General features: G+C 36.3%; 2 protein-coding genes across 3 annotated transcripts in view; both read right to left on the reverse strand.

Moving 5' to 3' along the window:
* LOC109722148 (65-kDa microtubule-associated protein 3-like) overlaps nucleotides 1-11,238 on the reverse strand; it is a 47,297-nt gene extending 36,059 nt beyond the window's left edge. The window contains exon 1 of one of the 2 annotated variants that reach the window (XM_020250043.1): nucleotides 11,112-11,238. The gene's annotated coding sequence lies outside the window, so the exon portion shown is untranslated. Of the gene's footprint in view, nucleotides 1-10,750; nucleotides 10,831-11,111 lie in introns of those variants that run through there. The other variant, XM_020250042.1, reaches the window with a different exon arrangement.
* On the reverse strand, nucleotides 3,040-11,170 carry LOC109722149 (65-kDa microtubule-associated protein 3-like). The gene is made up of 14 exons (XM_020250044.1): nucleotides 11,112-11,170; nucleotides 10,751-10,830; nucleotides 8,693-8,783; nucleotides 7,418-7,624; nucleotides 6,904-7,152; nucleotides 6,603-6,812; nucleotides 6,376-6,531; nucleotides 6,105-6,264; nucleotides 5,778-5,929; nucleotides 5,610-5,697; nucleotides 5,417-5,490; nucleotides 4,434-4,508; nucleotides 4,110-4,347; nucleotides 3,040-3,650 (listed from the first exon to the last, which is right to left on the reverse strand). The coding sequence occupies exons 3-14, from the start codon at nucleotides 8,762-8,764 to the stop codon at nucleotides 3,280-3,282; spliced, it is 2,052 nt and encodes a 683-aa protein (XP_020105633.1). The 5' UTR covers nucleotides 8,765-8,783; nucleotides 10,751-10,830; nucleotides 11,112-11,170; the 3' UTR covers nucleotides 3,040-3,279.

Raw genomic sequence — 14,743 nt, forward strand, 5'->3', positions numbered from 1 at the left:
ATAACTATCCCATTTATGCCAAAAAATTTTTTAAAAATCTACTAAAACTTAAATATAAAGCCTAATTCACTCAAAACAAAAAGTTACTCTACTCAACCAACCACACCCAGCCCACTCGGTCCGATTACAATAAACAAGAAAAAAAAAAAAAAAAAAAGAAGAAAAATTGACTAGCATCTCCCCTTCTCGCCCTCCGCCGTAGGAGTTCGGCCGCGAGAATTTCGCAGGGACCGTAGAGCTAGGGCTACTATCGCCACGTATCCTTTCACCACAGATCCCTTCCACCACAGGTTGCCGGAGGAGTAGATACTAAATATCAAAGCGATCCTATCTATAACGACCCCACATATAGCAACACTTTTTAAAAGTGTCAGTAATTTAGCCAACAATATTTTTTTTTTTACCGTACCGATATTTAAAAATATCGCTATATACAATTTTTGTTGTAGTGAATATAAATAACTAACAAAGTTATTAAACTTACCGATTTTTTTATTTAACCTACTAGTTATTGTCAACAATTTTATTAGCTCTTAGTAATTAATTATTTCAATTTTATTTGGTAACTAATAATTAAATTTATTAAATTTGATAAAATCAAAGTTATTTTATTTTGAAAAATCAAAAGTTCATTATTGCGACTGCTAGACAGATGCCATAGCAAGCGATTTTCAAATTTTATAATTATCTGGATATCAACTTAAATTTTAATTTTTAGAATATATATCATTAATCATTAAATAAATATTATGGTGCATACATTACTCACACATCCGGTGCGGGCACCTTTTTTGTTTTTTTTTTTATTGCTGTTGGTAGAACTTGCCCGCAGCCCGCTGCAGCGGTTCAAAAAATTTTCCGTTCAGGCTGTCAATTTGATGGGCCTCTGCAAATCGCCTGCTTACAGGGCTGCAGGCTGTCACGGTCGTTGCGAACTGATGGTTCAGATGGTCGGTATTTTTTATTTTGAATTAATGATTAGAGTTATTTCGTTTAACAAAAAATTATGAATAGTAACTTTCAGCGAAAGCGTATTTTCGTACGTAGGAAAAATAATTTTACAACTTTTGAAGCTATATATGTTATATATATTAGGCGCCGTTTGGATTTGGTAATTTTCTTTTCTCAAAATTTTTGTTTTCAGCTGCGCAGGAGCGGAAAACAAAAATATTTACTAAAAATACTTTTAGACTTATTTTTATGTGAAACGAAAGGCGATCTAAATGATGCATGCATGCCTGAGAGCAAAAAATAATAATAATAAAACTAATAATAATAATAATAAAAAACTAACTATGCGTACGTAGCGAAACTAATTAGTTTAGGGCGTGCGAAAGAAGAAAATCGTACCTTCGTCGACGGTGCCCGACATTATTGCCGAATAATTTTATTAGCTCGGAGTGCGAAGAATATACAGCTTCGATTAATTTGCCGATCGATCGCCCGTGACAAGGAGAAGGAGAAGGACAAAGAGAAAGAGAAAGAATTAGCTAGGGTCTAGCTCTCTCTCTCTCGTCTGCTGCTGGGCGGCGTGTTAATCAATCAATAATCCATTATTAATAATAGTCCATGCAATAATTAATTAACAGCAGATTTTAATATACATGCTACTATTCCTATTTGTATTATTATATTTATATTTATATTTATATTTATATTTATATTAATAGGTAATAGCAATAGAAATTAAATTTCCTATTCCTATTCCTATTCCTATTCCTATTTCTTTATATTATTATTATTTATTAATACGTCCATTGGCCGTATTAATTAATCAATAGACGTTCGTCTTCTATTATTAAGATTATTATCTTATATCATTATTAACTATCCCGTATCCCAATTCCCACCGTTCGCATTAAACCTCTTTCTTATCCAAAACCTTTCCGTTTTTAATTATTTTTTATTTTCCAAATTTTACTTTTATTTTTTTAATAATATTTTAACTATTTATCTATATCCACAAAAAGGAGGCATCAGGATGGACCGGACTGGACCGGCCGAGTGGGGATGACTCAAATGGACCGTTCCCCTGGGTCGGCTCATACGCTGGAGGACTTTTTTTCTAAATAACCTTCAAAAACATTATAATAGGCTAAATAACTCTACAAAAAAAAAATATTTGGCGAAATAACCTTCCTTTTTTGTCAAGACCATCTTTAAAAAGACGTCGGACGATTCACCGTTTTTATAATATCCTAATAAGATGGTAAATTGTTCACCGTCCTCTTAAAGATTATTTCTTAGATTTTTTTAATGTTGTTGAGATTGTATGTAAATTGTTGAAATCTTTATATGGCCGTTAAAATTATATATAGAAAATTAAAATATATATATATATATGATTTGTTGAAATTTTTATATAGTTATTAGAATTATATATGAAAAATAGAAGTGAGGTCGTTAGGATTTTATGTAAATTATTATTAGAGTTTTTGTTTGATTGTTAGGATTGTATATTTTTAGGTTGTTAAGATTGTATTAATTTATTGAAATATTTATGTGGTCGTTAGAATATATCTTGAAAATGAAAGAAAGAGAGACGTATAGTAAGGAAAAGATAAAAATTAGAAAACGGTAAATCCATAAAGGTAGTGAGCGATTCACGTCTTTAAAAGAAAATTTCACCTTAGCGCATAGTTAACAAAGAGGGTTTGTTTGCCAAAATTATTTATTTAGAGGATTATTTACCCAAATATGAATTTTCATAAGGTTATTTCGACAAAAAGTCCTATGCAGCAGGACCTGCGGTGCCGGCCAAGCCTGCCTGCGAACCACCGCCCGGCCCGTTTCGCACCTACAAATTTCAAGTATGAACCAAACGTGTAGATATCTTAATTTTATCAAATAAAATACAAACTAACCAAATAAAATATAAATTACCTAAATAAATGATTTATATAGACAAATTAGCGCACTTCAAATTAGCTTAAAGCTTTCGGTCGAGAAGAGAAGCAAAGGGGGTGTACGTCTGTCTAGGTTCTGCGGATAGATGTTGAGGAGAATTTGGAAATAAAGTTCTACACGAAAAAACAATTATGCACAAGCCTACTTGTAATGTAGCAAATTTTTGGGAGAATGTAAAACCAGAGTTCAGAGTACATTCATTCAAGCATGATTGTAATGGCCTTTCATTACCAATAACAGAAGACAAACTTCGAAGGTCACAATTCACTGAATGAAAGCCGACTGCGGTCGACTTGTGACATCGACTTGATTCGGCAAGAGAACAACATCATTCAAGCTTCAATATTACTGAGACAACAAGATTAGCTCCTCTCATCTTGTAAGATAGAGAGCAAGTCGTCTCTCTTCGAATGAGTACTCGTACTCCTCTGCTTCCTGTGCTTTCACCGTCGCAGCTGCTTCATACATGAGACAGGGTGGAGCGGGAGTCGTCGCCATCTGCATTGGAATGTAAGCAGTCATAGGAGTTTTAGGAGGCGGGGCTGCCATTGTAGTCTTCAGATTGTTCTTGTTCTCCTCTTCAGTTTCATCAGAGGTCAGCCTCGTTGGTGTGGATGGAATGTTGCTCGCAATTACGATTGGAGCAAAGGGTTTTCGGGGTGTTTCTGCCTCTCGAGGAGGATTCACCAGATTGAAAGATAGCTTCTTTACAGGGAGGCCGGCAATATCTAGGCCTCTCCTACCTGAGATCATTCAAAATGTTGTAGCAAATAGGATAATAACCAAAGCAGATACAACTTTGTTCAAGTTCCTGATGGAACTTAAAATTAACAGACAAATATAACACTACAAGAGTATTTATATATGCTGGTACTATTTGAATTTTCATATCTTCCCTGAAAGAGCACAACAGAACTTTGAAACTCAGGATCAACCTACAAATGCCCCTCTTTAAACTACCTTGAGCAACTCACAACCACATGAATTGGTTGAATCTCTCTAAGATACCTTATAAGATATCTTATTTTTTGATAAACTCAATGTCAAAGAGCATATATGCGTATGCAAACTTTGCAGCGGTGTATATGTAAAAACAAGTTTCAAAAGACATGCAATTAAATTCTAATTTTGCATGGGTATTCATTTAACTAATTATGCAGGTCCATTTTTGTAAAAGGTCCGAGGAAATATATATATATTACCAGGTGATAAGGTGTCAATATCATCCGTCTTCTTGGCTGAACGAATTGACTTGTTCGAATGCAGCAAATCCGGCTTTGGCGGTTGCATTATGGCTCCACCAAGAGAGAGCCGCCGGCTTGGGACTCCTGTAGAAGTTCTCGGCAACTTCTTCATGCTTTGAGGCTTTGAAGGGCTTGGTTTTGATCCATAGAGCGCTTCCTGCTCAGCTATAAGCTGGCCCTGAAGTTTTTTCTGATCCTGCAATTAGACTTTTAATGAGAGGAAATCTTGTAAACCAATGCAGACTAGTACAGAACTGCTAGCATTCAGAAGGCATTAGTTACCCTCTGTCTCTTGCGTTCTTGCTCTTTCTCCTGCCTCACTATGGTGTACTCTTCCAGCATGGAAAGAAGGCGAACCTGCACAAATCAGGTAACAAAATTATGAATAACAAGATTTTCTGTTGTTATTTTTGCTCTGGGAATTACAAATAAAAATGGGCTGAATGGTATCCCCATCTAATCCAACTTTCAATATGGAGTTTCTCTGGACATCAATTTACATTATTTACATTAGTTTATCAAACTTGTATAGGGAACCCACATCCATATTTAGGTTGAAAGAAGGGCAAACGAGCATAGCCCTCTAGGGTTGTATTGATGATAATAAATAGTGTACAAATCAACCTATTATAGTAATATTACAACCAGAGATATCATATAGTCCTACGCTATATAAGGTAACAAATAATACAATACTAAATATATCCTAGCATACTAAAATATATCGTAATATCCCCCCACAAGCTAAACATCCACTAGTCGGATGCGAAGATTGGTTCGTAGCATGAAGAACCGAGAAGGGGACAAGGGTTTGGTGAAAATATCAGCAAATTGCTTATAAAAAGATATATGAACTAAGTCCAAATCATAAGCTAAAATTTAGTAATGTAGTATGCCCTAGCATACTAAATAGCTTCTAGAAACACAGGAAATATTCTAGCTGTATCCATATAACAAACATGTATAACTTTTTAAGCATAACACACTTGATATGCTCACATTACTTCACAAAAGCTCTTAATTAGTTCATGCAATATATTTCCAGCTAATAACCTTTTACATATATCTGAAAAGAAATAGAACATCCATATTGGATACAAACAGAAAGAATACCAAATTAATATGGCTCTAACACTCGTAGCACCATAATTCTCGAATTGAGTTGCATTTCAAAAAATCAAAGTAAATACACATGAGTTAGCTGCAATTAATTTATTCATTTTCACCCCAATGTAAGAATGGAAGATGCAGTACGAGATCCTTACTCCGTCGTACGTGAATTCCAAGCCCCTTTCTTTCTCCCATGCAGTTATTTTAGCAGCTAAATTATCTACCATTGCTGCTCAAGACACACCATAGAATCAATCAGATAAGAAGTTAATTAGATAAAAAAACCAACCAAGTAGCACCAAGAATTGTAATATTATGTTATGGAGCAGTTGTAAACAACATGATTACCTGGAATCTTATTAACCAAAGCTCGGGCTTTTTCGGCACGCTTGAGTGTAAGGTGAGCACCTCTTCCCGCATTGTATCGGTTTTCATCCTAATATACAAATACAAAGATACATTATTAGTAGCAGAAATGTATGAGCTCTTGATTGCACAATTGATCAAATGCCTAACCCTATTGTACTCCTCAAGCCAGGATTCCTCCTCGCATGCAGCCAACCATTTTTCGACCCTTTCAAGAATATCCTTCCGGCTAAATGCTTCCTCTTTAACTGTTGAAATTTGAACCTCAATTTGTTCCAGCGCTAAAGAAGGATCTATTGCCCCTGCAATAGAAGAGAGAAGAAAAAGATGGTATGAGACGATTGCATACATAATAATGTGGATGCAACAGAAGAAACAGAAAAGGATAGGATGATGAAACTGGGATCAAAATTTTTATGCATGACAATAGGGAATATAGCATCACCATATCCATGTTGCTTGTGTTATTAATATTACCAGCTTCAATAGCCTCAATTGCGAATTCTGCTTCACAATTTGTTTCACCAACAAGATGCGTCCGTCGTCGAAGCTCGTCCAGTTCAGTTTTCTTCTTCAGTACAAGATCTTTCATCTTGCTCGCTTTCAGTTGTTCAAGCCTCAACACTTCTGCTTCCACCTGCAACAAACATGAGCTCTCACTAATATGCCCTTACCTCAAGGAGTGAGTTTATTGACGTTATAGAAGAAAAACTAAAACTTCCATCTTTTATTTGCGCAATCCACATACATAACTAAGGAAATCGATAGAAAGGGTATTAGGCTCGGTGATTTCATCTTCTGATGCAGCTATGTTAAGTGTAACATTCTGAAACAGCTGCTGCTCTTCGATTGGAGTGTCCATGAGATTCCACAGCTCCAGCATAGTACTTGCAAGATCTTGAAGCTGCGACATTTAAAACTTTAAGCAATTGAAAGATCAAACCATATTTTGTGTAACTCAACTAAAGCTCTTACCTTTTGCATTCTCTGGAGCTTAATCTCTCGTAATTTTTCTATTGCAGAAGCCAGCCTTTGGATCGTCTCATTACTTATGTTCTTTGATCCTTCAGCTCCATCTAAGCAGGGATGTATGTCGGAAACTGTCTGCTTGAAATCTATACCGAGTACGTCGCATAATAAATTCAAACTGTTCAGGTGATCCATCACCTTCTTTAAGCGATCACTCTGAGATGAAAGAGATTTGTAAGTCAAAAAACAACAAGAATCATGTTTTACACTGCTAAAGCTTATTTAAGCTCAATGCTTTTGGTACAACCTTCTCCTTTTGAAGACACTGCAGTTGCTTGTGCAATTCCTCAAGCTTTCTTGTGGATAGATCAGATTCATCAACAACCAACTTGGCAGGAGTGTAGTCTGTAGGTCCAATCTCAAATGTGATCTTCCTTATCTGCTCAATAACTTCGAGAAACTGGTTCCATCTTTCAGTCTTTCTCTTTTGCATCTCTTCCAGTTGAGGAGTAATGGCCTTGAGCTCCTCCTTTAAGCTTCCAGCATTCTGAGTGGACTGATAAGGTCACCCGAATTACTACTAGGAAAACTAACCTACAATTTCCCATTATAACTTCTAGCAGTCGAGTGCTTATTAATTATAGAACACAACTTGATAGTCTTAGCAGAAACTACTGAAGTAAGAGAGTAGTTCACACAGTTCTCCCCTTAGCAAAATAAAGAGGAACAAACTAACTGCTTAGATGATGCAGATGCTCGCAAATTTTAAACTCCAATTCAAGTAATTCTTTTGAGCTCAAAATGTTAATAAAAGAACGAACCTGCCTAATATGAACCGGTCGCTCACCCATTGCAGAACAGATGGCTGCAAGCTGTGCTTCAGCATCAGCAATGGCTTGCCGCAGCTGAGCTCTGCAGCGATTGGCCAGGTCAACCTTGCGTCTATAGACCTCCAGGCACTCTTGTTCGAGCTCGAGAAGCATTTTGTCCCTTTCTGCATCGGTTTCACCAACTTCATCCCATATCACCTGCGCTCAATAGCATTCACAAGACAAAATATAATGTTCATAATTATAGAGTTATTCTACAAACAAGAACAAATGCATATAGATAGTTTGAATTTGTATCTACAAAAAAGCATATATATGATTAAACAAATAATTCATTGATAAGATAAGCATCAATGGGGATTCTCAACGGTTCTCATTTGATAACTTAGGAAGGAGAGACAATTAAAGAGAAAAGAGAGAGAAAATATGCAAAAGAAACTAAATTTTCATTATCCTTTTTGGATATAGACAGAACAAAAGGAAGAGATGTAACAACCCTGCCCACTAGTACTGTTAAATTAAATAAAACAACAGTCTTTCTGCAAAAGCATAATGTCACATGATATCACAGCAAAGAAAAGAGAAAGTACATCACTACTAATGCATCATATGCATACAATTTCATCAGTCGTAGACAATTATTATAATATTAAGTTCTAAAACTTTTCTGCAAAGAAAATGGAGAGAGGATAGCAAAAAAAAAATGTAAATTATTCTTTCTAAGCATTACAAACAATTAGATGTACAACATAAGGTAGAAGTGAGATAGAGAGGGACAGAGCAAAAGACTATATATTATACTTTCTGAGCATTGCAAACAATCAAATGAAGAGAGAGAGAGAGAGAGAGAGAGAGAGGGAGATGGGATTCGACCAGAATAGCAATGATAAGCACAAACTGTTTCTCTTCTATCAAGCAAAAGGTATTTATGAAAATAAGAAATGTGAAAATAAGTGGGGTTTATTTCCTTTTGCTTCTTCTTAACTTTCCGTTGTCCCTTCAAATTTAGTCCAAGCAAGAGAAATAGCTTTCTCTCCTCCTTATTTTCTAGCTTTCTCTATCCAAATAGAACTTAAGTAATTATATCACTGCATGCAACTGCAATAGAATATGGTATTTGATGGGCTTAGATTAGGGATTATCCAGTATGATCTTAATTCAAGGCAGTTTGAATTGTTATAGCACACCTTTATCATGTATCTTTGACAAAAACAGAGAGGAAGAAAATGAGATAATTATTGACTATGGAAGAAATTTTCATAGTACCTGAAGCTCATATAAAAGAGATCCGCATGTCGTCTCCATTTGCACAAGCTGATCACTTGGGAGATTAGTCATCTTGGAGAAATGTTTTCTCCTGCAAGAAATTTATTCATGTAAAACAGCATGACCATCCATAAATCACTATTCTAAAAGGTGGTGCACACACCCATATATGAATCCACATATGTGGATGTGGCTGTTTGGTTGCACCACATATAACTTAGAAATGCATAATGAGCACATAATTAAGCAATCTACTATAGTGAAGTTTAAGCAGGTAAGTAGGTTTAGCACGACATATCTTTAATAGCTACTCAAACACATAAGATATCATACATAATACATATACTTTTGTTGATTGATTTTGATTATAGAATATCTTATTTTTAGAATTATTTTTTAAAATATATTACTTGAAACTTTGATGTGTACATTGTTACAATGATCTAAAATATGTAAAAGGCCATTAAAAGTTCTATATATTATTTATGTCTTTTCTTCTATGATGAATTCTTTTTTCTTTGACTCTCAAATGTTTCTTATATTTTTTGAGATAATCACTATGTTTTTATTTAAACTTATGTGAACCGCATAAGCACCTGCATTATCAAATAAGCGAATAAGCACCTGCATACCACATAAGCCATATTCACACTGTTGGAAATAAATCTTGCTTCTAGAGTGTTGGAAATAAGTCTATTCGTTTTAGTAGAAATATCTATTTTTCACATATTTTGATTCGAAAGCATTAAACAACAATTTTGAAAAATTGCATGCAGTAAGCAATGTCAAAATATTATAGAAGGCTTGCGGGTCGAGGCGTGCTAGGATTGTCCTAGAAGTAAGATTGCCCCTCTATGTTCAGGGCGTCGGCAATCACTTCTAGCGATACCACGAACACGAGCTACCTCATTGGCACGTCTCCAAGGTAACACAATGTGAACCAGGAAGGCTCTTAGAGATACAGCAAATAGAGCAAAGATTAGAAGAATAGTAAATTCATTGAATGGTAGTACAAAGCTCAGGACATGCGGAAATTCTAACCCATTATCTAGAGCTTCACTTAGTGTAAAATTGATTAAAACTTGATCTTTAGGCTGATTTTTCAGGTACAAACGCTCATTCATATGCATTTTCGGTTGTGTGGTAGTGCCCGTATTTGGTTTTGAATACATCTTTTTACAATATTTGCATCCGTTCTTTTTCACTAAGACTTTATTCTCAAGAACTTCTACTTCTTCAAAGCATTCCCAAACCTTAGAATTTTTTTTTTTACGCCTTTTCTTTCCTTCTAGTTCATTTTCAATCCCTTCCATATCATTATTATCAGTTGTTTTATCTTTCTCTTGAGTATCACATGGCTTATTAGTGCTAACAACAGATGCTGATTGTTGAGATGAATGAAGATGTGGCAAACTTAGAGAAGATATAACTAAAAAAAAAGCATATATAGAAAGACAAATAAGTGCATATAAAAGAACGGTAAATATGAAAAAAATATAAAAAATATAATTCATTCAAGAAATGGCAACTGTGGGTATGCTGAAACTTAACAAAGAAAGAAAGTTCAGTTACCTTGTGATTCACTAAAGGAACTACTTATGGGCCATGTGATTCGTTCAAATAGGGAACTACTTATGGTAAACTTCTTGGATTCCAAATGTAAATTTGCAAAACATGTGAATCGATGAGCATTTAACGCAAACATTCAATGAAAACAGACAACGGTGATGTATTTGTATTCTAAACCTCCTATTCATACAGCAATGTATATGATCAAACATTTAAAAGTGAAAACTCCTGTTCATACGGCTACCATATTTGATCAAATTCAACGAAAACATGTGAATTTGCAAGCCATAGTTCATATTCCATAATGGTGAATTTGCAAGCCATAGTTCATACTCCATAATGATGAATTTGATATCAAACTAACACGTGAAGAGATGACGACAAATAATTTTAGTAGCAGAGGCAGTACGCGCATGGGCCTACGATTTTATGATTTCTGCATCGAATTAATCCAAATTGCTACTTAATAAGTCCTCTAAGCAAACTTACTGATTCCTGCCTGCCTTTCTTCAAGTTGTCTCTTTGTTCAACTTAATACCCCTTTAAGTTCTTTAAATGTGTCTCTGTTGCTGGAAAGATCAGATTCCAGCTTGTTGTAAGCGATCCTCAACTTTAAAGAAATGCGGAATGATAAAGAAAATCTTTAAAACGGAAAAGAGATATCAAATTAGAAAATTTTGGAAATAATAAACTAAGAGAACATACAAAAGAGAAAAAGCTATCAGTGAATGAACACAAACACACACTCTATTTTGTACCACGACAAATTTAAATTAAACTGATCATGTGCGCTGCCAAGGGAGACAGTAGAAATGCATATTGAGCGCAATATAAATAAAGCTAAACTCACGAATGCGCCGGGCTCTCAGGAGCAGGATGAAGGAGAGGACGACGTGGCACGGAGGGGCGATCTTTCGGCGAAGCGGATGTCGCGGAGGGGAGGCGCCGCTCGCCTCGTGTGAAGCAGTCGTTGGCGAATTCCGACCGATCCGGGACGATCTTCTACCTAAATCCCTGCCAAAAGATCGCACGAGATCCTAATTAGAAGCCGAAAAACGAGATCCGAGGTCTCCGAAGCTTGCTTGCGTGTATGTTGCTGCGCTTGAAATACTTGGGGCGTCTGTTGTTGCGAGTGAAATCGACCGAGGCGCCACAACGATGCAGGTGCGGAGGCGGAGGGAGACGAGTTGGAGCGGCGGAGCGACGTTGCAACGTCAAATCCTCACTCGAACGCAGCTCGGAGGAATCGAGCGAAGGATTTGGGATCGCCGAGCTCCAAAGAAGAGATCGGGAAGAGATAGGAGGAGAGGCAGGGAGGGGGTAGCGATTTCGGAGGTGATTTTGAAATAAAAGAGGAAGTTTTTAATAAAAAAATTTGTAGACACGGTTCACCACGTGATAAGTAGACTGAAATAATTGTTATATTTTTAAACTAAAAAAAAGGGAAAACTTCAAAACCCCTGTGGTTTCGCATTTTTTTTATTTTAATACTCTGTGGTTTAAAGTGTAACAAGTTAGTACCCTATGGTTTCTCACTTTATCACTTTAGTACCGTGTGGTTTAAAATGTATCAAGTTAGTACTATGTGATTTTATTTTTGTATCAAGTTAGTACTCTGTGATTTTATTTTTGTATCAAGTTAGTACCTTGTGGTTTTTAAACCACATGGTACTAAAGTGATAAAGTGCGAAACCACCGGGTACTAAAGTGATAAAGTGCGAAACCACCGGGTACTAACTTGATACACTTTAAACTATAGAGTACTAAAGTGAAAAAGTATAAAATCACAGGTACTAATTTGATACACTTTAAACCATAGGATACTAAAGTGAGAAAAAATGAAACCACAAGGAGGGTATTTGAAGTTTTTCCAAAAAAAATTATCGGAGATAGGTATTTCATAACATAATGTTGGTTGGTTGGTTGGTTGGTTCCCCAGTGACGTGGTGAACAAGGTTCAGGAAACAGTTGACTACACGTTGGAGCCATAAGAGCACTTTCTTTATTATTTCCTTTTGTTCATTTAATCTAGTGCGTCCATTTCAAATTCGACGGCACGAATTCTATTTACGGGCACTTGCGAGTTGTGATCGTTGCGTAATTATGCTGAAGTTTTATTTTGTTGCATGTTGTCGTTTGGCAATATTTTATGCATTCAGACCAAAGCATTTAATTTATTTTCAAAAATTAAGAAAAGATCGAAGCATTAAATCATCCTAGATACGCTAAACTTAATGGGCCTACGAGCATTTAAAATTAGAAAACTGTTTAAATTGACGGTTATTAAAAAATAAAGACCCAGCTAGCTTGAGAGAGATTATCCTTTCTTCACTCTACGAGCTCAGATTCCGATTTCTCTTTGATAAAAGCTTGCAGGGTCAAGAACTTACTGGGGCGGGAGTTGAACTAGACCCAAAATGAAAAGGGTAGTGCTAGGCTCACCTTTATACGCAAAATCGGCAAGCATCGCACAATACGGGGGCTCCACTTTATACGCAAATTGTCTTCCTCCATAGAACGATTCTATTGTGGAAAAAAAATTTCAAATTTGAAAGTGTTAAGGCCAATAATAAAGTGTCATGTGGCATGTCGGTGCACGGTTCAGCCTGGATCTTTAGAAGCCAGGATTAAAAGGGATTTTTGATACACCGGAAGTAATAAAGAAATAATAGTATAACCGCAAGACGTAACTGCAAGCAGTTACGGATTGTTTTGGATTGGCTCGTAGTGGCCTGCAAAAATAGGGAAGTGACCGATTGTAGACAATAACTGAACAGTAGCGGACTATAAATAGACAAATAACATCTAAAAGAAGGGTCTTTTTCCCTCGAGAACAGAAAACTACTTTTATTTCCTCTATATTTTTTTTGCATTTTTTAGGAGTGATCTACTTGTAATCTTTTCCTTTTCCGCATCTACTGCTTTTCTTAGGAGTAGTTCTAGGGTAAATTTTCAGAATCTGTATGCCCCAAAGGCACACTTTCTTTTGTACAAGTTTTCAGACATAATTTTAATATATAAAGGCATTCGGCTCTTCAGCCAACCCAAACTACTGTGCATTTCATTCATTCGGCTCATTCAGCAGAACCCGTTCTATAGTAAAGTTTTTCGAACTCGGTTGATCTGATCCCTCATCAGCCGAATCGCTCGATCCGTCGAAGGACGCAAACTTCGAGGGTCATCATGTGAAGCCGGATTTAATTCCTACACGTTTTCCTAGGAAGACTCTTGAATAGGACAAGGGTTGAGGAATTCGGCTCATAGCAATTTTTGGCATGCCCGATGGGACCCATTGAGGTAAATTTATTTTCGTACACGAGTAATGGCTGACGATAATGCCATGAATTTGCATAACAGGGTCGTTCCACGAAATTCTGGAAACGACCAAGCCAGTAAATCTGATAATGCAACGGAGCGCCAAGCAATCTAACCAGTCGAAGGCGAGGCTAGTGGTCAATCTGACAGCAAGAGCCAAGTTTGGCTCAAGCGTTCGTACAGATGACGCGGGTCCTACAAGTATTGGACCAAGTGTAATGTACCGAATTTTAATATAAGAGTAAATATAAATAAAAATAGTATGAGATACTATTTTTATTGGATTTAGAGAAGTAAAATATAAGTCGGAAACGACTTGTGCTGAAATCGGAATGAAAACAAAAGATTTAGAATTTTCTGTGAGAAACGGGGCTGATATTTTAGCAGAAAATGCACAATGTCAGAAAATTATGAAAACTTGGAAATATGTTGGGATTATTTTTATGAGACTAGGTTTAAAGTTTCATGTCAATCCGACACCTGAAAGGTAAAAAAGAAAATCCGACTGTTATCTGCTAGAGATTACAGTTCGGTAGAGCTTTCGATGACCAAATATGGTCCAAACTGAAAAATTAAAATACATTCCGTTTATTTGGCAAAAACCAAGTCTGACTGTCAAATTTGAGCGAAAACGAACATTCAGAAAGACCGGCGAAAAGTATCTGTACCCGAGCTGCTAAACTGCTAATGTGAATAGTTTGTATAAAAGGGGTTTTTTTTCCCCTTTTCTCCTCCTTCCTCCCACAGCCGACCACCACCACCACCATCACACGTATGGAGAGGAAGAGACAAACCTCCTTTCTCTCTCTAGATATCTCTCTCCTCTCTCTAGGTTTCTCTCCCAAAGTTGGGATTTTAGAGGAGATGATGTTGGAGATGAAGTTGGAGCTCTCCAATGGTGAAGCAAACTTTCCAATGGTGGATTTAGCTTGATGAGCATGGTGGCCTGAGGTGAGATCTCATGATTTAAGCTAGGATTTCAATTAAATCCTTTATGTATAAGGTTCTAGTAGCCCCTAATTTGATGTTAGCATGTTTCCTCCATTTAATTTGGGTTAATTGGAGAATAGGTTCATGCTAGGATTTGAATGAGGGTTTTGGAAATTAGAGGGTTTTGATCTGTAATAACCCTATTGTTCTCTAATTGAAGGTTAGAGATGAGCCATT

This window comes from Ananas comosus, linkage group 16 (assembly GCF_001540865.1).
Source record: "Ananas comosus cultivar F153 linkage group 16, ASM154086v1, whole genome shotgun sequence".
In the NCBI taxonomy this organism is placed as follows: Eukaryota; Viridiplantae; Streptophyta; class Magnoliopsida; order Poales; family Bromeliaceae; genus Ananas; species Ananas comosus.

Bases quoted from the DNA above. Each gene is read 5' to 3' on its own strand.
- LOC109722149 (XM_020250044.1), bottom strand. From the start codon at position 8,764: ATGACTAATCTCCCAAGTGATCAGCTTGTGCAAATGGAGACGACATGC. The intron at 7,153-7,417 runs GTTCGTTCTTTT...TGACCTTATCAG, and splicing joins GACCGGTTCATATTAGGCAG to TCCACTCAGAATGCTGGAAG. The intron at 5,930-6,104 runs GTAATATTAATA...CTTCTATTGCAG, and splicing joins AATTGAGGCTATTGAAGCTG to GGGCAATAGATCCTTCTTTA.